Source organism: Macaca mulatta, chromosome 11 (assembly GCF_049350105.2).
Source record: "Macaca mulatta isolate MMU2019108-1 chromosome 11, T2T-MMU8v2.0, whole genome shotgun sequence".
NCBI lineage: Eukaryota > Metazoa > Chordata > Mammalia > Primates > Cercopithecidae > Macaca > Macaca mulatta.
In genome coordinates, this window is record NC_133416.1 from 78,795,527 (window position 1) to 78,817,608 (window position 22,082).

A 22,082-nucleotide genomic window follows, 5' to 3' on the forward strand; every position below is an offset into this window, starting at 1 on the left:
GGATTTGTAGTCTTTCTTCTTTTTTCGGGTTCACTCTTCCGGTCCACGGGTCACACCCACTGCAGGACCTGGCCTGGTACAGCTGGGTGCATGCAGAAGTAGGTGGAGCTGCTCTTAGTTGCATCCTTGAGAGAGTTTTATTGTAAAACTCTTATAATTTATAGTAATCGGAGGGGAAAACACTTCCTTTTAATTGCTGTGAGGACCGCTGCCGAAGAAACGCAGTAGATCCGCTCCCTTTTGGGGGCGGGGAGAAAGAACGGGTTGTGTCCGCCATGTTGGTGAAGTCAAGCGAAGGCGACTAGAGCTCCAGGAGGGCCAGTTCTGTGGGCTCTAGTCCGCCATATTAATAAAGAGAAAGGGAAGGCTGACCCTCCCTCGCCTCCGCCCCCATATACACACCCCTTCTTCCCACTCCGCTCTCACGACTAAGCTCTCACGATTAAGGCACGCCTGCCTCGATTGTCCAGCCTCTGCCCGAAGGAAGCTTAGCAGCCAGCGCCTCAGTAGAGACTTAAGGGCGCTGAATGAGTGGGAAAGGGAAATGCCGACCAATTGCGCCGCGGCGGGCTGTGCCACTACCTACAACAAGCACATTAACATCAGCTTCCACAGGTAACCTGGGCAGGGAGTGGGGGTGACGGAAAATGGAGTTCCTATTCTGGCTATCGCTTGTGTGGAAGGAACAGGAGGATTCTCCTAATTCTAATAACTTTCCCAGCTGGTAGCAGGGAAGCATCATACGTCCTTTGTTTTTCTCAAATCTGCCCAATTTTTCCCTGCTTTCGGGGAAGCTTTACTCATTTTCTAAAAGAAATCCAAGTACTGTTTGGTGATTACCCCTTAGTAAAAAAGTAACAGGAGGATATCGTAATTTTCTACTCTTTTATTCCTCTGTTAGACCGGGTCTTGACATGAATGACGCCGTAAGGGAGAAAGAGATCTTCCCATTCAATCAGCAATCACCGTAAAAGCCTGCTGTGTTCCCGTTAAAATTAGGAAATTCTCACTAGATGAATTGACTTGGGAGGCATTTAGATTTCTAATAGTCACATAGTAATTCTGCGGAGGAATTGAGTCATCTTTGATAGCCATGGAATTAAGCGATGTTAATTAAAGTGCAAAAGATAACCTTTCTGTTCTTACTAGAACAGAGTAATAAAAAGAACCTAGGTTTTCTTTTGTTTGCTGGAAGAAAAATCAAAATTCTTTAGTTCTGTCAAACCAGAACTCTTGAAAGCACTTTGAACAATGCTTGGAAAATAACAGGTACTCTGTAAATGTTTACCTTCTCTGCAAGTGCCTGCCACGTGCCTCAAGAAAAGACACATTAAAAAGTTAAGTGACACCGGTCCTGATTTTATATATTTTATATACCTAACAACGTATGTGATGTTAGTATGTAGAAATTATATCCTTGACCTTTTTCCCTACCTCACTATTACGAACTGTACTTTTATTAAAAGCTGCCACTTAAAAAAAATCTTGTGATGTTTCTGTTTTTAAACTAGTTCATGCATATGTAGTGCTTTGTTCATTCATCCATCAAGTATGTACGGAGTTCCTAATTACCTGACATTGTGCTAAGGATCCAGAAAATTCTAATCCTCCTGGAGTTTAGAATTTAGTGGTGGAGAAAGACATAAATCATTATAATTAAGTGCCACAGAAGAAACCTGACTTAGTCTTGGAAAGTCAAAGAACACTTCTCAAAGGATGTGATATTTCAAATGAGACCAAAGGATGACAGATTTGGTCCTGTATGCTACTTAAGTATTTTCTGTTTTATCCTAAGAGTACTTAAGAAGCCATGGAGGGTTTAAAAAAAGAATGGCACGATTAGATTTGCATATTAAAAAGTCCTCTGGTTGCAGTGTAGAGAATCGTAGTGTTACTGAAAGTGCTGGTCAAGCATCATCGGGAATGAACTTGATGAGAAAGGAACTTATTACAGAATATTAATGTACCTATTTTTTCCTTCACAGGGAAATCTTGTTACAACGTCAACTAAACTAAACCCTGTACTCAGTTGCTGGCACAATCAGCATTGGATTAGAGAAGGTGTGAGCTGACAGAGAAAAACTAGTTAGGAAGCTGTAGTAAATAAAACAAGGAAAGTCCACCCAATTTTCTAGACTAGGGTGATATTAGAGTAGAATTGGAGAGGAGGGGACAGATTTGAGAAATGTTCTAGGAGAAACTACTGAATTTAGTAATTTGGATAGATGAGAGAGGGTAGTCCAGACACCAATAACAATGTTTAACCCAGTGTGTTGGCTCACACCTGTAATCCCAGCACTTCGGGAGGCCAGGGTGGGCTGATCACTTGAGCCCAGGAGTTTGAGACCAGCCTAGAAAACATGGTGAAACTTCGTCTTTACAAAAAAATACAAAAAATTAGCTGGCCGTGGTGACGCGTGCCTGTAGTCCCAGCTACTTGGGAGGCTGAGGTGGGAGGACTGCCTGAACTGGGGAAGTTTAGGCTGCACTGAATTGTGATTGTGCCACTGTACTCCAGCCTGGGCAATACAGTGAGACCCTGTATTGCCAGGGTCAAGAAAAAACAAAAAAAAGATGGATGGTGGTACAATAACATGCATAAAACTTGCCTATGAATTGAATATTTTCATGTGTAACCTCAGAAATTTAGGTCTTAAAATAGTATTCATTATAATAAAAATACATTCCTATTTCATAAATACAAACCAGGTTCAATTGATTCACTCCTTTACTACTGGGACATGAGTAGACTTTTTTTTTTTTTTTTTGAGATAGAGTCTCATTCTGTCACCCAGGCTGGAGTACAGTGGTGCGATCTCGGCTCACTGCAACCTCCACCTTCTGGGTTCCAGCGATTCTCCTGCCTCAGCCTCCCAAATCGCTGGGACTACAGGTGCATGCCCACATGCCTGGCTAATTTTTATATTTTTTTAGAAGAGACTGGGTTTCACCATATTGGCCAGGCTGGTCTTGAACTCCTGACCTCGTGATCCACCTGCCTCGGCCTCCCAAAGTGCTGGGATTACAGGCATAAGCCACTGCGCCTGGCTATTAGTAGACTTCTGTATCTCCATGTGCAAGTTATTTTGCCTAAACTTACTGTCTCTATCTTTTTTACCTCTTAGCCAACTCTAGTCTTAAGTCTCCCCAGTAATCTGAAATTGCTCTTGCTAACATGACCTTTATGTCTCTCTACATTCATTTTTCATGGTGTGTGATCATTTCCTCCTTGAAATACTCTCTACTTTTAAATTAATTGACACTAATTTTATGATTATCTTCTTACTTTTTTGGCCTGTCTTCAATCTCCTTTGCTACTCTTCTCTCTACTCCTTAACCCAGGTCTTCACACTCATATCAAAATAATTTCAGCTGTTCTGTGGTCTCAGCATCTACTTGTTGATGCCTCCCAAATCAGTATCTCCAGTCCATCTCTGTCTAATGAGTTCTAGACCTATAGGCAAGTGTCTACTCAGTATTTCTCTGGTCTTTTAGTTACCCAGATTTGTTATCTATATTGACAAACTGCCCTTCCCCAAACATACCCCCACTTCCTGTACTCTGTTTCTCAGTAAATGAAGACACTACCCATCTGGAAACTTGGAAGTCTTCCTCCCTTGACTTCTCACCATTACCCCTTGATTAGATTATTACAGTAGGCTTTTAACTGGCTCACTGTTTCCATCCATGCACTCCTAGCCACTCTTCTATAATCAATAGTATGTTGCTAAATATTTAATAAATGGTTCTCTAGGGAGGGGAAAAAGCCCTGATTTGTAGTGTTTCCCCACCTTCTATGATGTAAATACTACTACCAAGTCTAGTTTCAAGCTATCAATATAACATCACTGATTATGGAGTTGGGAAGAGATGTGCAGTCTCACACTATTCTGTAGTACTTCCACCATACAGATAAAACAGACAACCTTAAGAGTAAAGGTAACAGTAAAATCACTAGGAAATTTGGGGATTTTGGTATTCATTACCTTATCATTTTAATTTATTTAATTGCAACTTTATATTAATTTAATTTTAATAATGGCTGTGTTTAACAACTGGCTCACAGATTTTCTGTTAACAATCAGCTCTCACAATTCAGCCTTTTAATGGCTTACAATTGCCATTTTGCATAAGGTGGACAAGGTTCAAAATTACTCTTTGACTTAGAAGGTCCTCCAGCGTTGTTTCATAACACTATTCTCTGTCCCCAAGATATTCTTAACACTCTACTCACCCACCCTAACTTTCCTAGCTGATTCCTATAATTTTTAGGGCCTCCTGACTAGACTAGCTCTTCCTGTTTTATGATTCCATACAATCTTGTACTTACCCTTTTATAAGACTCATGGACACTTGTAGTTACTTTTATTATAATAATAAATAGCATTTATTTAGTATTTAGCAGGTACTGTGCGCTGGGCTAAGCATTTACTGACATTTTTTCATTTAATCCTTATGACCACACTAGGCGCCATTCTTATCACCACTTTATATATGATAAAAAGGAGACCCAAAAAGGTTAACTTGCCTAAAGTCACCCAGATATTATGCAGAGGAGCAAGGATTGGTGCCCTGGTTTGAGTCCAGAGACAGTGGCCACTGTTCCATTGCATCCAGCTAGTTGATTCCCTACCTTCCCCATTACAGTATACACTCATGGAAGAGAAGTACTATGTCTATTTTGTTTACTACTGTGTCTTCAGTGCCTAGGACAGTGCTTGGAATGTATGAGGCATTCAACTGATTATTGAAGATGCACACAAAATAGCACTGTTTAAACTACTGAGTGACTTTTCAAAACATCAAATATTTGTAAGAGCCTGGTTCTGTTACTGTATAGATAAGAATATATCCTTCTCTTACCATAATATTAATTTCATCATATTTATGTGATGATTTATTATTAAATTAAGGTGAACCTAAATTTAGCTTATGGCTATATCTCCCACTCTTTGAATGTGCTGAGAAAAGTCCAAACAACACATCCAAAACATGGTCAAGGTTAGTGCTGTACAAAAACATTACACCAAAATTAAATATAAAATCATTGATTATTCATATCCTGTTATGAATCTAAAAATCTAAAGACTAGTAGTGCCAAATTAACCTCATTAGTTCATTGATTCATTGATTCAGAAAAGTTCATTGAGTGCGTAACAGGTACTATGCTAGATACTATGCTAAACTAAGGGACAAAGCAGTGAAAAACATAGCTCCTACCCTAGAGAAATTTACAGTCCAGTGGGAAAGATAGACAAGTAACCAAAAAACTGTGATATCAGTGCTATAGCAACATCTAACCCAGTCTTCTGATCATGGAAAACTTCCTTAATAAGATAGGATTCCTTAACAGTCTTAAGTAGAATCTGGTCAAGTTAAGGTTTGATTCAAGGCATTGATTTCCTAATTAAGGAGCTAGTTTTAAAAAGAGCTTTAAAAGAAAGAGAATTAAGGACCTGAATAATATCTGAAAGGCAGTCTTAGAGTGGAAGAGTCTTACACAAGTAATAATACAATGATAGTACTTATTTATTGAGTCTTTATCGAGGCCCTGACAAGAAGAAATATGTTTAAAGCCTTATTTTTTGCTTAGTCTTTAGGAAATATTTCCAAACTGTCAAATACTGGGACAGAGATCTTTGAAATGAGACTAGATTGTTGTTAAGAGGTGAGGCTAGGCAGAGTAAATAAGTTATCAGAAAATTATTCAGCCAGGCGCGGTGGCTCACGCCTGTAATCCTAGCACTTTGGGAGGCCAAGGCAGGAGGATCACCTGAGGTCAAGAGTTCGAGACCAGCCTAGCCAACATGGGAAACACCGTCTCTACTAAAAATACAAAAAAAAAAAAAAAATTAGCCAGGTGTGGCGGGCACCTGTGATCCTAACTACTCAGGAGGCTGAGGCAGGAGAATCGCTTGAACCCGGGACGCAGAGGTTGCAGTGAGCTGAGATCCTGCCACTGCCCTCCAGCCTCGGCAACAAGAGTGAAACTCCGTCTCAAAAAACAAAACAAAACAAAAAAAAACTCTATTTTCTTGTAAAATAGAAAAAAAATGCATATGTGAATTGTGGAGTGATACACAGATGTTAGTATCTTCAGATCAGGGTGCCTATAGGGTTGAGGGGGATGGAGACAGAAGATGGGAGAGTGTTGACTGTAAATCCAGACATTCATTTCTTTGTGCCCCTCATTGCTGGTAATGTTAGCAAACCTAGTATATGCGATATACCCAAAGCTGTTACCTAATGAGGCTGCATTTGGGGGCTTCTGAACCACATGATCTTCTAACTTGGATTTTGTGGTTCTTTTTAAGCACCAGTGATTTCATAATTAATATCTAAAGGATAATGTAGTCAAACCAAAGAGTTTTACACAAGCTGACTACATGCGACTGTTGATTCTTATATTTCCAAGTTACCGGTATAATTTTTAGAGAGAGCCCCTTACATTTGTCTCTTCCTTAACAGGTACACACTGGATGCATATCAGTATATAGTTGACCCTTGAACAATACAGGGTTTAGGGGTGCAGAAGCTCCCTCACCACAGAGTCGAAAATCAGAGTATGACTTTTGATTCCCCCCAAATTGAACTAATAGCCTTAAACAATAACACAAACAATCAACACATTTTTTATGTTACATGTGTTCTATACAGTATTCTTACAATAAAGTAAGCCAGAGAAAAGAAAATGTTATTAAGAAAATCCTGCCAGGCATGGTGACTCACCCCTGTAATCCCAACACTTTGGGAGCCCGACGCAGGTGGGTCACCTGAGGTCAGGAGTTCGAGACCAGCCTGGCCAACATGGTGAAACCCCGTCTCTATTAAAAATACAAAAATTAAGCGGGCGTGGTGGCAGGTGCCTGTTATCTCAGCTACTCAGAAGGCTGAGGCAGGAGAATCACTTGAACCTGGGAGGTGGAGGTTGCAGTGAGCCGAGATGGCGCCATTGCACTCCAGCCTGGGCAACGAGAGCAAAACTCTGTCTCAAAAAAAGAAAAAAAAAATCTTAAGAGAAAATATATTTACTATTGATTACGTGGAAGTGGATCACTATAAAGGTATTCATCCTTGTTGTTTTCACATTGAGTAGGCTGAGGAGGAGGAGGAAGAGGGGGGTTGGTTTTGCTGCCTCAGGCATGGCAAAGGTGAAAGAGGTGGAAGGGGAGGCAGGAAAGGCAGGCACACTCGGTCTAACTTTATGGAAATATATCATAATTTCTGTCTTACTCTTTTTCATTTCTCTAAAAATGGTTCTATATCGTACCGATCCTTCTTCCCTGTTTGCTTTAGTTTCAGTGACCCTGTTATAGAAGGGTCCATGTCATAAAAGAAGTCAAAAGCAGTCTTAAATAATCAGAACCCTTCTGCCAGATTTTCTAATGTCAATTTTTCTGGCATTGCTTCTTCTACAACTTCTTCCTCATCATCTGGCAGTGGTTCAGAAGCACTCAGCTCCATCAAGCAGTCTTCTGTTAATTCCTCTGGTGTGGTGTCTTCAATCAGTTCTTGAATTTCTTTAAGATCTATATCTTGAAACCTGTCATTGTCCACCTTTTTTGCCATATCAACAATCTCTTTCATGATTTCCCTTATCAGCTCTGTCATAAAGACTGTGCGGTCACACACAAATACACAGTTTTCTTTAACAGGAATTTATTGTTTTGGGCTTGGTGTCTTTCACCACTTTTTCTGTAATAATTTTCAATGGTGCAGTCCTTGTATACTTTCATAATGTTTTCTATCTTTGTTGGGGTTTTTTTCCATCACATTGGCAATCCTTTCCATAGAGTACCATGTGTAATGATCCTTAAAACTTGTGACCCTCTGATCTAGAAGTTGAATTAAAGACATTGAATTTGAGGGCAAATAGACCACTTTGACACCTTCTGTGTTGGACTCACGGATCTTGGTGGCCAGGGGCATTGTCCAAAATGGAAAGAACTTTAAAAGGCAGTACATTACTGGCAACGTGCTTCCTAAATTTAATGGAACCAATCCAGAAAAAGGGTTCTCGGTGTCCAGGCCTCTCATTTTACAACAAAAAGACTGGCAGCTGGTGTTTATCTTTCTTTTTCAAGGCTCAGGGTTTAGCAGGTTTGTAGATAAGGGCAGAATTGATATAAACCCAACTGCATTTGTACAAAACAGTGTTAGCCTATGCCTTCTTGCCTTAAGTCCTGATGTTTGCGTCTCTTCCTTACTAATAAATATCCTTTGTGGCATTTTTTTTCAAGAAAGGGCATTTTTGTCTGCATCAAAAACCTGTTTAGACAGATAGCCTTTCTCTTGAATGGTCTTAATGGCATCGGGGAACATCTGCAGCCTCTTGGTCAGCAGAAGCTGTTTCTCTCTTATCTTGACATTTTTTAAGCCAAACCTCTTTCTAAAATTATCAAACATCCTCTGATGGCATTAAATTGCAGCTTCAGATCATTCACCTTCCTTTTGTTTTATCATATGACAACCTCACTTTTTCTCCAGAGTTCTATATAAACTCTAATATGATTTTTCTAAAAAAATTTCTTTCTAAAAAAAAACTACCTGTAGTCCTGGAATATAGGTATGACTTTCTTACAGCAATTGTGCACTCATATAAAAGCTGCATTTCCAATACAGAATAGAAAGATATTTCACAAAAAGTACAAGATCTTTGTACCTGCTGGCATAGCTGTAGCAACAGCTTGACAATTTTTTTTTTTTAACAATGGTCCTGGATTTATTTATTTTGAAATGGCAGGCAACCACAGCTGCACACCTAAATCTATGGGGGATATATATATCCCTCAAGCAATTCAAATTTTTCTTGTATTGTCATGACTCTGCTTCTTAGAGCACATCCATCATCACTAATGGCACTTCATATGGGTATCATGGTATTATTTAAGGTTTATGATATTGCACTAAATACAATGAAAAATATGCAAGAACTGCGAGAAATCACTTTCTGCCATGATACACAACTTACTGGAGAGACAAATTGCTCAGACAGAGATAATTAGCATCACATGGCACTTTAAGTGGGTACTCAACAGCACTTATTGAGCTCACCACAATAGAAGATGGCTATGAAATTATTACAGTAGTACAGTATGTACTACAGTTGGTTTTATGCAGTTATCATTATACTGCATCTTTGCATTTGTTTACATTCTTCTGGACTGAATGATGCCATGTACAGTCTGCAAAATTTGATAATTTTAACTTTTTAAAATCTATGTATTTCACGGTAGTAAATGACAAAATAGACTAGTATGTGTACATTTTATGGTAGTAAATGATAAAATAGACTGGCATCTACATATATTTTATATATTAATGACATACCTTTTTCTTAATTTTTTCGATGTTTCCAGGCTACATGGTTTGTCTGCAAGTTTTTTCCAATTGTTTCAAATTCCAATATATTTATTGAAAAAAATGCACATATAATTGGACCTGTGTAGTTCAAACCCATGTTGTTAAAGCGTCAACTGTATTTTATACTTAAAATATGAAAGGAAAAACATTGCTACAAAGCATTTTACGTTTTTGTAAGTTTGCTTTCTGCTGCACTACATAATTAAAGAGTTGACTTTTTAAAAATATTTGTTGTTTACATACAGAATATTATTATTCTGTATTTGTATTAATTTAGCAAATTTTGTTGAATCCCTGCTGTTTGCAAAGCATTGTGCTAAGTGTCAAAGATAAATACATGCCAAGATATAATGATCCCTGTCCTCAAGAAATTTATAATCTTTATGTCATTGGAAATTAAAATGGAAAAATTACAAAATAATGTGGTAAGTGTCATAATGATGGGACATAGAGGAAGGAGTACCGGCATCTGCCTAGGCTTTCCTTGACAAAATTTAATCTTTAGATACCTGATTTTTCTTGACTACATATATCAGCAGCAGATTAAAGCATGGTGAAATTATTCCTGCTTATAATGGTTCTACTTAAACTTGATCTAAATCAGTTTAGTCATGTTTTATTTTACTGCCCAGATTAAGGGCTAATTGGGAAGAAGTGTCTCTTTTTAAAAGCCCTGAAATATACAACGACTCAAGTCAGTTTCTGACTAAGTTTTTCAAACTTATAAAACATTACCATGAATTGGTTTCTGTTTCAGTGTCTGGATATTGTGAGTTTAACATTTTCTATGTAAATGGGACACACTTTTAATCATCTTCGAAATTTCTTTTAATCATTTAGGTGCAACCAGAATTATGATAGTTGGAACTTGAGTTGCATATTTTTTTTTGTTTAAGGTTTCCTTTGGATCCTAAAAGAAGAAAAGAATGGGTTCGCCTGGTTAGGCGCAAAAATTTTGTGCCAGGAAAACATACATTTCTTTGTTCAAAGCACTTTGAAGCCTCCTGTTTTGACCTAACAGGACAAACTCGAAGACTTAAAATGGATGCTGTTCCAACCATTTTTGATTTTTGTACCCATATAAAGTCTATGGTAGGTAATGTTACTCTCCTGTTTTTAAAACCATTTTTAGAACCCATTCCTTTTTGTTTATGCAGTTATTAACTGAGATTCATTTATAGTGATATGCCTCAAAAAAGTTGCAGACCTTCCTTTTGTACAGTAAAGGTACAGGCTAGAATCAGAGTTTGGGTCTCCTGACTCCAATATTCTTTCCCCAATCCAAATTGTTTTACTATATTGGAATTTTACATTATTACCAATTATTATTAATAATTGTACCATTGGTAAAACTGAAAAATCATATAAGTAATGAAACTTCCAGCATCACTGTGTTCTGATTTTAAAATGACATACAAATAACATGTGTAAAGTACTTTAAGAGCAGCACAGCCAGAGTTACACCAAAGAATGTAAGTTCAGAGGGAGGCAGACATAACAGAAATCTTCAGAGAGCTTGGGCATTTAGAGCGGGCTTTAAAGCCTTGGGAGTTTAAAACAGAGGAAAGGGATCTTGGCTTTGCACAGAATAATTACAGTTGCATGATGAGATCAAAAACCAGTGGGCTAAGGGGTGAGTAGGAAATGTTAGCAACTGATATTTAAAAGGAAAGAATGAAGAAAAAATGAAGCAAAAAAAGTAAAATTAAAAAATGAAAGAATTAAGATATAAGACGAATGAATTAAAACAATGTTTTATCTAGTTAGGGAAGATCTGACCAGAGAGGAAAACCTAGCTGGGAAAGACCGGGTCACCAAGGGTAAGAAAGGGTAAAATGAACACAAATAGTTTAGCTTTGAAAGGCAGGACAAACATGTTTTCCTCTGAGAGAGGAAAAACTACTGTTTCTCTTGTTTGTAACAGTTAAACTTTTAAATGTATATGAGTTATAATCTGAATGGGAGACCAGATTGTGGTAAGCTAATTACCACTGATGTTAGAAAAGCTCCAGGAGGGCAAGAACTTAGTCTTTTTCGTGTGTGAATCCTCAGCACCTCAAACAGTGTCTGGGACATAGTATATACTCAAATACTGAATTTGAAATGTACCTTATTTTTGACATTTTGATTATTTATTTAATAAATACAAGGAAACTTTCCATTATGCCAGAATCTAAGCTCAGTGCTAGAGATACAAAGATCAAAAAAGAGTCCCTGTCAATTCCCTAGGCAGAGGGACTAACTGAGGTTTCATGAGGATAGGAACCATATTGTCTTATTTGTTCAGTGTTGTGTCCCCAGGAATTCATAGTATGTGTTTCAATAAATGTTTATGAATAAAAGACACAGACTTATGAGGATATGATATAATCTGGAAACTCTCAGTGGCTTAGTATTGCTGGAGTATAAATCAAGATGGTAAATTGCAGAATGGGGTGAGATCCTAAATTGTGTAGTATGCCATGTAAAGATTTTTTTTCCCTTGAGATAATAGGTAGGCAAAGAATAATTTGGCCAGAATAGAAATGTCAAATATTCTAGAAAAATTATTCTCATGGCAGAATGTGGATTAATGAGGATCAAAATGAAGTGCAGAGATCAATAAAGAATAATACAGTCAGAACAGATATGATAGAGGCCCAGTGTAAGTAGTGACATCGAGAATGACAGTGTTCAGCCTTACTGTGGAACAGAGAAAGGAAAAAAAAGAATGACGGAGAGAAGAGGATTCATGGTGGGAATATTTAGTGGGTAGAATTAACAGGACTTGATGACCATTTGAATGAAAGAGATAAAAGCAAAACAAATCTCCTGATTTTGGCAAATGTTCCTAGCCAGATTTTAAATCCTTGAAGACATATGTAACTATCAAAAATGAATAGGTAAATATATTTAGAAACTTGGTACTTAAGAATATATTTCTCCAGATCCTTCAGTTTTCATTAAGTAGGACCCTGGTTCTAAAATATTCATCAGATTGAGAAAATGGTATTTAATTAAAAGGGGATCAAATTAATATCATAAATAATATCTACATATATTCTAAATTGACCTTAGTAAATTGCAAAGGATCTTTAAAGTCTCTATAGAATCACAGTCAATAATTTGGAAAAAACCTTGGACGTCCATTGTCTATTTCCAAATCAATGTTTGAATCTCTCTGGATATGGGACAAAAAGAAGTAGGTGACTAGAGTTTATTCAGCCAGTTAAAAAACTTAATCTTGGATTACATGAGATGGCTGCTGCTGTTTCCTATTAAGGTTTTGATATTGACTTTTAAAAGAACAGTTTAAATACTCTGTTATCCAAAACTGGACACTATTTGCTTATTTGTGATATTTCATAATTTATGTTCAACCTTCTAATTTTATTCGGCTCAGAAACTCAAGTCAAGGAATCTTCTGAAGAAAAACAACAGTTGTTCCCCAGCTGGACCATCTAATTTAAAATCAAACATGAGTAGTCAGCAAGTACTACTTGAACACAGCTATGCCTTTAGGAATCCTATGGAGGCAAAAAAGAGAATCATTAAACTGGAAAAAGAAATAGCAAGCTTAAGAAGAAAAATGAAAACTTGCCTACAAAAGGAACGCAGAGCAACTCGAAGATGGATCAAAGCCACTTGTTTGGTAAAGAATTTAGAAGCGAATAGTGTATTACCTAAAGGTACATCAGAACACATTTTACCAACTGCCTTAAGCACTCTTCCTTTGGAAGATTTTAAGATCCTTGAACAAGATCAACAAGATAAAACACTGCCGAGTCTAAATCTAAAACAGACCAAGAGTACCTTCATTTCAGTTTAGCTTGCACAGAGCTTGATGCCTATCCTTCATTCTTTTCAGAAGTAAAGATAATTATGGCACTTACGCCAAAATGCATTATTTAATAAAGTTTTACTTGAAGTAACATTACTGTATAATTTGTGAAGACTTGATTACAAAAGAATAAAAAAATTTGTATGAAATTTTTATTTGAAAATGAATGGAAGTGCCTTACATTAGAATTACGGACTTAAAATTTTTGCCAATAAATTGTATGTTTGAAAGGTGTTTTTTGTTTCTGTCTTTTTAAACTACTATTAAAAGAACCGCTTATGATAAGTAATATGTTTAACTTACATTAGAAAAGAATTTTTTCCTGTACCAAAGTTGGCATATTGCATTCTAAATAAGATGCTAAATAACAGTTAACCAACATTTACATGACCTTAAAACTGCTGGGTTTTGTATTAAATTATAATTGGCACTGTGATTTGAAAAATTTATAGAAAAAAAAGGTACAGGGCAAGTTTTTAAATTAAAATGTTCTGTATTTTGTTTTACCAGTAAAAGTGAGCTTGTCATGGCCTCTCTCGTAAGAATATTAGATTTTAAAATAGGTTGTAAAATATTTTGAAAATATTTGAATGTGAAGTACCATTGAGTCATCTAAACTAGGTAAGGCCTCAAGTACTTTAAACTAGTAAAATCTAGTAGCTGATAATATTCACCTAAGAAAACGTTGTAAAATAATTCAGAGTTCAGGACCTAGCTAAGTAAATGTATACTCCTCTTTTTCTCATAATAAAAACCTTACATTTCCAACTTCAAAATTGGTGCTTACGTATTGATTGATAACCAGAACTCCTAAGGTTTTTTGTTTTCTTTTTAACTACTTTCTAAATGCATGCTGTACCTCAGAAATAGTATATCAATATAGTGGGATTTTTTTTTTCCTCTTCATAAACCCACAGTAAAATTTAATCACAGGAAACTACTTATATCTTCACAATTTGTATTAATAACTTAAAATGGCATCAGTTTATCTTAGACATCAGCTTGCTTTTTATCTCCTTTTTTAGTGAGTGAAATAGAGCAACCAGCATGCCTGTGTTCCCAGCTACCTGGGAGGGTAAGGTGGGAAGATCACTTGAACCTAGGAGGTTGAGGCTGTGGTGAGCTGTGATTGCACCACTGCACTCCAGCCTGGGTGATGGAGTGAGACCCCTGTCTCTAAAACAACAACAACAACAACAGCAAAAACAAATAAAGCAACCATAGTGCATAAGGGAAATTAAATGTTCCCTATAGAAATATGTGTATGTCTGTGATAGTGGTATACAAATGCTAATTATTTTACAAAATAAAAGTATCAGAACTATTCTTATCATTGGCACTTGAACAATTAAAGGGTTTGCTTTATTTCACTAATGTTTAATAGGAACCCTTTGCTTCAAACACCTTTGTTGAAATCATGTAAAAATGTGTTAATATATAATCAAGTTATTTAACTCAACTTATTTAATTCAAACTGGTGATACTAACATATGAAGGTAGCATAAACCTAAGTCATAAATTGCTGTAAAACTTTTCTGTAAAGTAATAGCTAATTTATGATTTTAAAAAAAAATCCCTCTTTTTGCCAACTGTTTAGGATTGCATTTGCTTGGATCCTAGTAAGAATTCTTTTACAGTTTTAGCACTCTCTTTACTAAGGAATGCCTCCCAAGGAAATGCAAAGGTAGGAAAAGTCTCTTAGAATGCCCATGAGGTATTTAAAACAGATATTTATGAAAATCTTTTTGTGGATGTTATAAATCTTGCTAGTTATTTTATCTTTATCTTAAGTATTAGATGTAGTTCCTTGGAATTGTCATTACATATTTATTTTTTTCTAGTATGGTTTCAAATAACTTTTCACCAGCATATAATCATCATCAAACATTTACTGACCACATCTACCTTATAACTCAAAATAAGTTGGACAAATAATCATTTGAATAAAAGCTATTTTTTCCAAGTATAACCACTCTCATGTAGTTCACCCTTCACCCCAGATACAAAACACTACGTAGCCCAGTTCCCATCTACAATAATACCTTGAAATCTTAATAAATTTTAAAAATCATAAAAATAAAATATTGCAAAATACAACAACTTTTTGACAAGGTTACTTCATCTTCATTCATTGTTACTTGACAGTATTAAATAAACTACTACTCAATAATTTTAGAGTAAACTTTTCTGTGTTTTCTCTATCATTTTCGTTTTACTGTCCTGACAACATGCTCCAAACTGTTTGCATCAAATTGTTTTATTAGTATACATTTGTCTACCTTTGAACTAGCTTTATTCACAGAGAAAAACCTAAAAGGAGTCTATTAAAATCCTGCTTTCAGTTCAATAGGTTTTTTTTTAATCACCCTGACCATAAAACTAACTGAAATTATAATAGCTTTTTTTCCTCTGCTGGTCACAACACAGATCTTCTGTTTATTTGTCCTCTGTCTATTGGGTACCAACCTCTACAAAGAACCAGCCAAAGGCTAGGTACTTGATATACAAAGGAATATGACATTATTTTCTGCCCTCAAGTTGCTCTATCTCTTGAGAGAAGTAATATTTATAACACAATATGATAAATGCTACAAAAGAAATAGCTATAAAGTCCCTTTGGTAAATGCTGTTGAATTGGAATTCAGTAAGAACTATAAACTGTAGACCTTTTTATAATCAAATGCTTTTGTTTTGAAACAAAACAGATTCCTCCTTATATTGACTTAGCAAAGGAGGTACAGGACATTGGCATTTGACCTGAATTATGGTGTTTTATTGAAGGAGCTACAAAACAACATTTTTACCCTTTAAAATGAACACTGAACAAATGTGGTGTTAATGGTATCTTTGTTAAAAGGAAAACATAGCTATAAATAAAATAGTACATCAAAATCTAGTACTGGAGTTCATTTGAAATTTGGTATTTTGTGTAAAATAACAAACCTATGAACACAGATTTTTAAAATAACTCAGAATTTTATAAAGCACTTTGGTATTTATTTGTGCTCTTTTTCCTTACATTCTGTGTGGTAGGTGGTACTACCTCTGATTTACACATGAAGACATCTTTGTTAATTCGATTTCTTTATTCATTTGGGCATTTACTATGTGCCAACCTGCACAAGGAATAGAAATGTCTGTGATCTAGATAGTTCTAGATTGAACATAGATCTTCTGCCAACAAATCCTCTCTGCTGTTCACATTACACTTTGTTTAACATATGAACCAGGTTACTAAAATAGGACAAATCATGTGTCTTAAAATATGAAAATAGTAAAGTCTTTGAGGTCACTTGATCTTTCCTATAAAGTAGACTTTATAATACTGTGTTTTATCTCATTTCTCAATGTTAGAATACGGGTAGATTTTAATTTTGCTATAATATAGGAAATGTTTCATCTTTGTACCAAAATATTGGATTCTTCTGATATTTAGACAGTTGGAAACTTTCTAAAATTGAGGATTTTGTAATGTATACTAAATAATTGCATATTCACAAAAATGTATTCTGAGTATGGTGATATTAAACATTTTTCCCCAAGGAAATTACTGTCATGCCTGTTATTTCTAAAAAATGTACCTAAATATTTCTGTGAAAGTTCTTTTACACTGACCCCCTAAAAGACTTCTGTGAAGTCCTTCTCCCTAAACTGAAGCAAATGGTAAAACAAATAAAGATAATGTAAAGCCTTGAAGAGAAGTTATTTTCATTTTTGTTGCTCAAGTTATATCTAAATGTACATTATAGTTTATTTGCACTGTTTTAGATCTGGTTAGGCAATCTAGACGAGATATATGAAGGGCTATAAAAATGGTAAGAGTCTATCTCTATCCTGACCATAATTTGAGGCTCACACAAAAATTTATTTGCAGGCTAAGTACAGGGGTTCGTGCTTGTAATCCCAGCATGTTGTGGGGCTAAGATGGGTGGATCACTTAAGGCCAGGAGTTTAAGATCAGCCTGGGCAACTTAGCGAGACACCCGTCTCTACAAAAATAATGAAATAAAAATTAGCCAGGCATGGAGGCATGTGACGTAGTCCCCTAGCTACTCAGGAGGCTGAGGCAGGAGGACTGCTTGAGCCCAGGAGTTCAAAGCTGCAGTGAACTATGATTGCACCACTGCACTTCAGCCTGGGCAACAGAGTACAACCCTGTCTCTTTAAAAAAAAAAAAAAAAAAAAAAAAAGACATTATCAAAGCACAATTTTACTAACAAAAGGGAAAGAAGATTGTGATATTTTATTAATTTTTTTCTGATTAAAACATTATTTCGGGCCGGGCGCAGTGGCTCACACCTGTAATCCCAGCACTTTGGGAGGCCGAGGTGGGCGGATCACAAGGTCAGGAGTTCCAGACCACCCTGGCCAACATAGTGAAACTCCGTCTCTGCTAAAAAATACAAAAAATAAGCCAGGCGTGGTGGCGGGTGCCTGTAATCCCAGCTACTCAGGAGGCTGAGGCAGGAGAATCGCTTGAACCTAGGAGGCAGAGGTTGCAATGAGCCGAGATTGTGCCATTACACTCCAGCTCCGGCAATAGTGTGAGACTGTCTTAAAAAAAAAAAATTGTTTCGAATACTGTAATTCAAAAAATGCTATGTTTTTTGTTTGTTTGTTTGTTTGTTTTTTGAGATAGATTTTCGCTCTGGTTGCTCAGGCTGGAGTGCAATGGCACAATCTCAGCTCACCAGAACCTCCACCTCCCGAGTTCAAGTGATTCTCCTGCCTCAGCCTCCTGAGTAGCTGGGATCACAGGCACGCACCACCATGCCCAGCTAATTTTGTATTTTTAGTAGAGACATGGTTTCCCCATGTTGGTCAAGCTGGTCTGGAACTCCCAACCTCAGGTGATCCACCCACCTTGGCCTCCCAAATCACTGGGATTACAGGTGTGAGCCACTGTACCTGGCCCAAAAATACTATCTTAACACTCATAAGAGACACTGATCAAACTAGGATGTGCCAGACAGACATAGTGTCTGTCCTCAAGGTTGCTAGTAAACAGTATTCCATTTATTTATTCCTGCCTTCACTGCTCCCCACCCTCTCCCTAAGGTCCTGTTAGAATGAGCTCGATCTAATACAACAAATCCATCTTCAAATTGCTCCCTAGTCTTTTAAAATCTATACTACAGGCCGGGCGCGGTGGCTCAAGCCTGTAATCCCAGCACTTTGGGAGGCCGAGACGGGCGGATCACGAGGTCAGGAGATCGAGACCATCCTGGCTAACACAATGAAACCCCGTCTCCACTAAAAATACAAAAAAATTAGCCGGGCGTGGTGGCGGCGCCTGTAGTCCCAGCTACTCGGGAGGCTGAGGCAGGAGAATGGCGGGAACCCGGGAGGCGGAGCTTGCAGTGAGCCGAGATCGCGCCACTGCACTCCAGCCTGGGCGACAGAGCGAGACTCCGCCTCAAAAAAAAAAAAAAAAAAAAAATCTATACTACAAACATTTAAAAAACAAAATATTTGGGTTTAATGTCAAGAAGGCACATATTGGTTGGATGCAGTGGCTCACACCTGTAATCCCAACACTTTGGGAGGCCAAGGCAGGAGGATCACTTATAGCCAGGAGTTTGGGACCAGCCTGGACAACACAGTGAGACCTCACCTCTATTTTTATATTAAAAAATTTTTTAAAGAGGTGTCTGTTTCTCAGATGAATTTTTGGTTTAATAAATTATTTAGCAAACACTCCAAAATGTGTTATTTCTAACTCTTCTCCATTCTCTTGAACTTCCTATTTTCATGTTCTTCTTAACCACCAAACAAACCTTTACAAATTGCCCTTCCTTTAGCTTAGTCACTGAGCAAACTCTTTGTCATCTTTCAATTCTTACCTTGGATGCTCCCTTCTCTTGTGTGACACCATCCCTAAGGGACATAAGTGCTTTTCTCCTTGAATCCTGTTTATATATGACTTGGATAAAATCATCATCTTATTATAATGTAATGGTCTACCTGTCCATTTTCATCTGCTATGTTCCTTCAAGGCAGAGACTGTGGTATATGTATGTTGGCACTCAAATCACTCAAATATTTGCACATTTCAGAAAATTGAAACCAATCCCTTTGGATTAGATTCAAAGGGATTGTAAATAAAATCTGATAGTTTCACACAGTAAGTGCTTTTTGCCATTAGGATAATTTTTGTGATTGGTATTGAATATAAATGTCTATCACAGAAAAATCCAAACTTTATATCAAAGAGCACTAAACCATAAATGGGTATTTACATTGTGAAATTTAAAGAGCAGCACAACAATGAACTTTCAGTTTATTCTACGATTGCTATAGTAAGTCTCAAACTGCATGTTTTCTACAGGAAAGAAATCTGGGGAAGACAATTAACTGTTGGAACCATTTAAACAAATGTGTTTGTTTCTTAACTTCTTAGAGTCATTAATAATACACTCTAACTATCCCACGTAGAGACAATCTTTCTCAAATTTGATCATAGGTATCTTTGGGTGGTAGGGATGCCTACTAATAAAGAACAACTACTATTAAGTTAAAGAATACAGTTTAGGAAATGCCTAACCAGAAATTTTCCATTGCCAGAAAATGGCTTCTAAAGTAAATAGAAAAACGAAGACTTTGTTGAAATTTTTAAGATTGATAGTCTATAAAATTTATAACAATAGATTCTTTTAAAAGTATACAATAGCCCCTCTCCCCTTATCCTTGGAGATACATTCCAACATCCTCAGTGGATGCTTGAAACCCTGGATAATATCAAACTCTATATATACTATGTTTTTTCCGATTTCTATATACCTATGATAAAGTTTAACTTATAAATTAGGCACAGTAAGAGATTAGGAGGAACACCTAATAATAAAATAGAACAATTATAACAATATATTGTAATAAAACTAAAATAAGGGCACTGTGATACTGCAACAGTCCATCTCATAACTGAGACAGCTCCTAAGTGACTAACGAGAGAGTAATGTTTATTGCATGGATATGCTAGATAAACAGAGGATTCACGTCCCAAGTGGGATGGAGCTGGATGGCATGAGATTTCATCATGCTACTTTGACTGGCACGCAATTTAAAACTTATGAATATTTCCGGAATTTTCTTTTTAATATTTTCAGATTGCTACTAGTGGAAGGTGTCCAGGTTCTTGGTGTTTTGAACAAAGAATTGGACAAAACACACAAACAAAGCAAGGAAATATTGAAGCAACAAAACCAGAGATTTACTGAAAACAAAGTACACTCCACAGGGTGGGAACCACCTGAGCATAGGGGTTCAAAATCCTCCTTACAGAATTTTCTAGGGTTTAAATACCCTCTAGAGGTTTCCCATTGGTTACTTGGTGTACACTCTATGTAAATGAAGTACTAGCCCGCAATCAGTCTGATTGGTTGTGAAAAACAACCAATTAGAGGCTGAAGTGAAGTTACAAAGTTACACTCCTACCCAAACGTCTGATTGGTTGCAGAAAGCGACCAAGCAGAGATACTTTCAATTTTCTATCTGCCACGCAGAAAAAAAAGGAAGGGTGGTTGCAAAGGGAGTAGCTTCGGGTGCTTTTGTTACTTAGGTGTGGAAAGTTGGGGTTTTCCTTTTGATTTAGCTCTAGGAAGTCAGCATGAATCCGCCTTAGGTTCCCTGCCTCCAGACCCTATTCTCCTGCCTCAAGATCATGTTTAACCCTTGGTAACTGAAACTGCCTATTGCATGTGAGGAAGAATTACCGTATTTTAATTATATTAACTCCTCTAAATTATTTTGGTCTTAAGCTAGAATAACTTTTATGGAGAAAAAATCAATAATAGGTCACTGAAAAAAAAAATACAAGGGAAAATACTCATTTGAAGGGTCAGTTCACTGACACTACTATTTAATATGCATTTTTAGCCAGATCTACCAGTCATGAGAAAATCATCCCTGACATCCAGGGACTGACCTGACACAGCTACACCCCAGTGTTGGGAGATAGCTTGACATTCACAGCTAGGCTATGATTTTCCTATAGAACACCAACTAATCAGAGAGGGTCACTCTGTGACTATGGTGAAGCAAGGCCAAAAACAAAAACAAAACAAAACAAAAAAACAGACCAGTTCATAATTTTGTCTAAGCAGAGACAAAAAAAATGCCACTGTGCAAACCACAAAACGTTAGCTTTGATTATTAATAATTTTACCCAATAGTCTGGTAGCATTGATATTGGCCAGCTTGGTAAGATAATCCAAACATTTACCTATGCAGAACAGACTAAGACAAAAAGAAAGTAGGCACATAATAAATTTCAGCATAAAGACCATATGTATATTATCTAGTACAAGAAGCCCACTACTATTTAGTCCTACTTCACAGATTTGGTTCTTAGTTAACTACTTAATCAGATGCCTTACCAAAGAAAATGACAAGCAGTCTTGGCATGTATTTTGAAATTTAAAATAATGTGAGCTTTTTTTTAAGTAACTACTCTGGGGGGTTAAAACACAATTGCATACTGTGTCTGAAATGAATTTGGCTCCTCTTCTTACACTGTCAGCAATTAACTGAAAAAATTGATAAATAATATGTAATTATCAGTTAGTTACTGTTAACCCAGGCAAACAAGTTAATTTCACATAAAACATGAAATCAAGCCGGGCGCGGTAGTTCAAACCCGTAATCCCAGCACTTTGGGAGGCCGAGGTAGGTGGATCCCCTGAGGTCAGGAGTTCGAGACCAGCCTGGCCAACATGGCGAAACCCCGTCTCTACCAAAAATACAAAAATTAGCCGGGGGTGGTGGTGGCGCCTTTAATCCTAGCTACTCCGGAGGCTGGAGCAGGGGAATCGCTTAGAACCTGGGAGGCGGTGGTTGCAGTGAGCAGAGATGTGCCACTGCACTCCGGCCTGGGCAACAGAGAGAGACGCTGTCTCAAAAA

General features: G+C 37.0%; 1 protein-coding gene across 1 annotated transcript; it reads left to right on the forward strand.

Annotated features, from left to right (window-relative positions):
* The first annotated feature begins 33 nt into the window (after positions 1-33).
* THAP2 (THAP domain containing 2) lies at positions 34-13,417 on the forward strand. Its single transcript, NM_001193501.2, is given in 3 exon segments — positions 34-615; positions 10,260-10,455; positions 12,746-13,417. Coding segments are annotated over 3 exon segments (693 nt in total). The 5' UTR covers positions 34-544; the 3' UTR covers positions 13,172-13,417.
* The last annotated feature ends 8,665 nt before the right edge of the window (positions 13,418-22,082 follow it).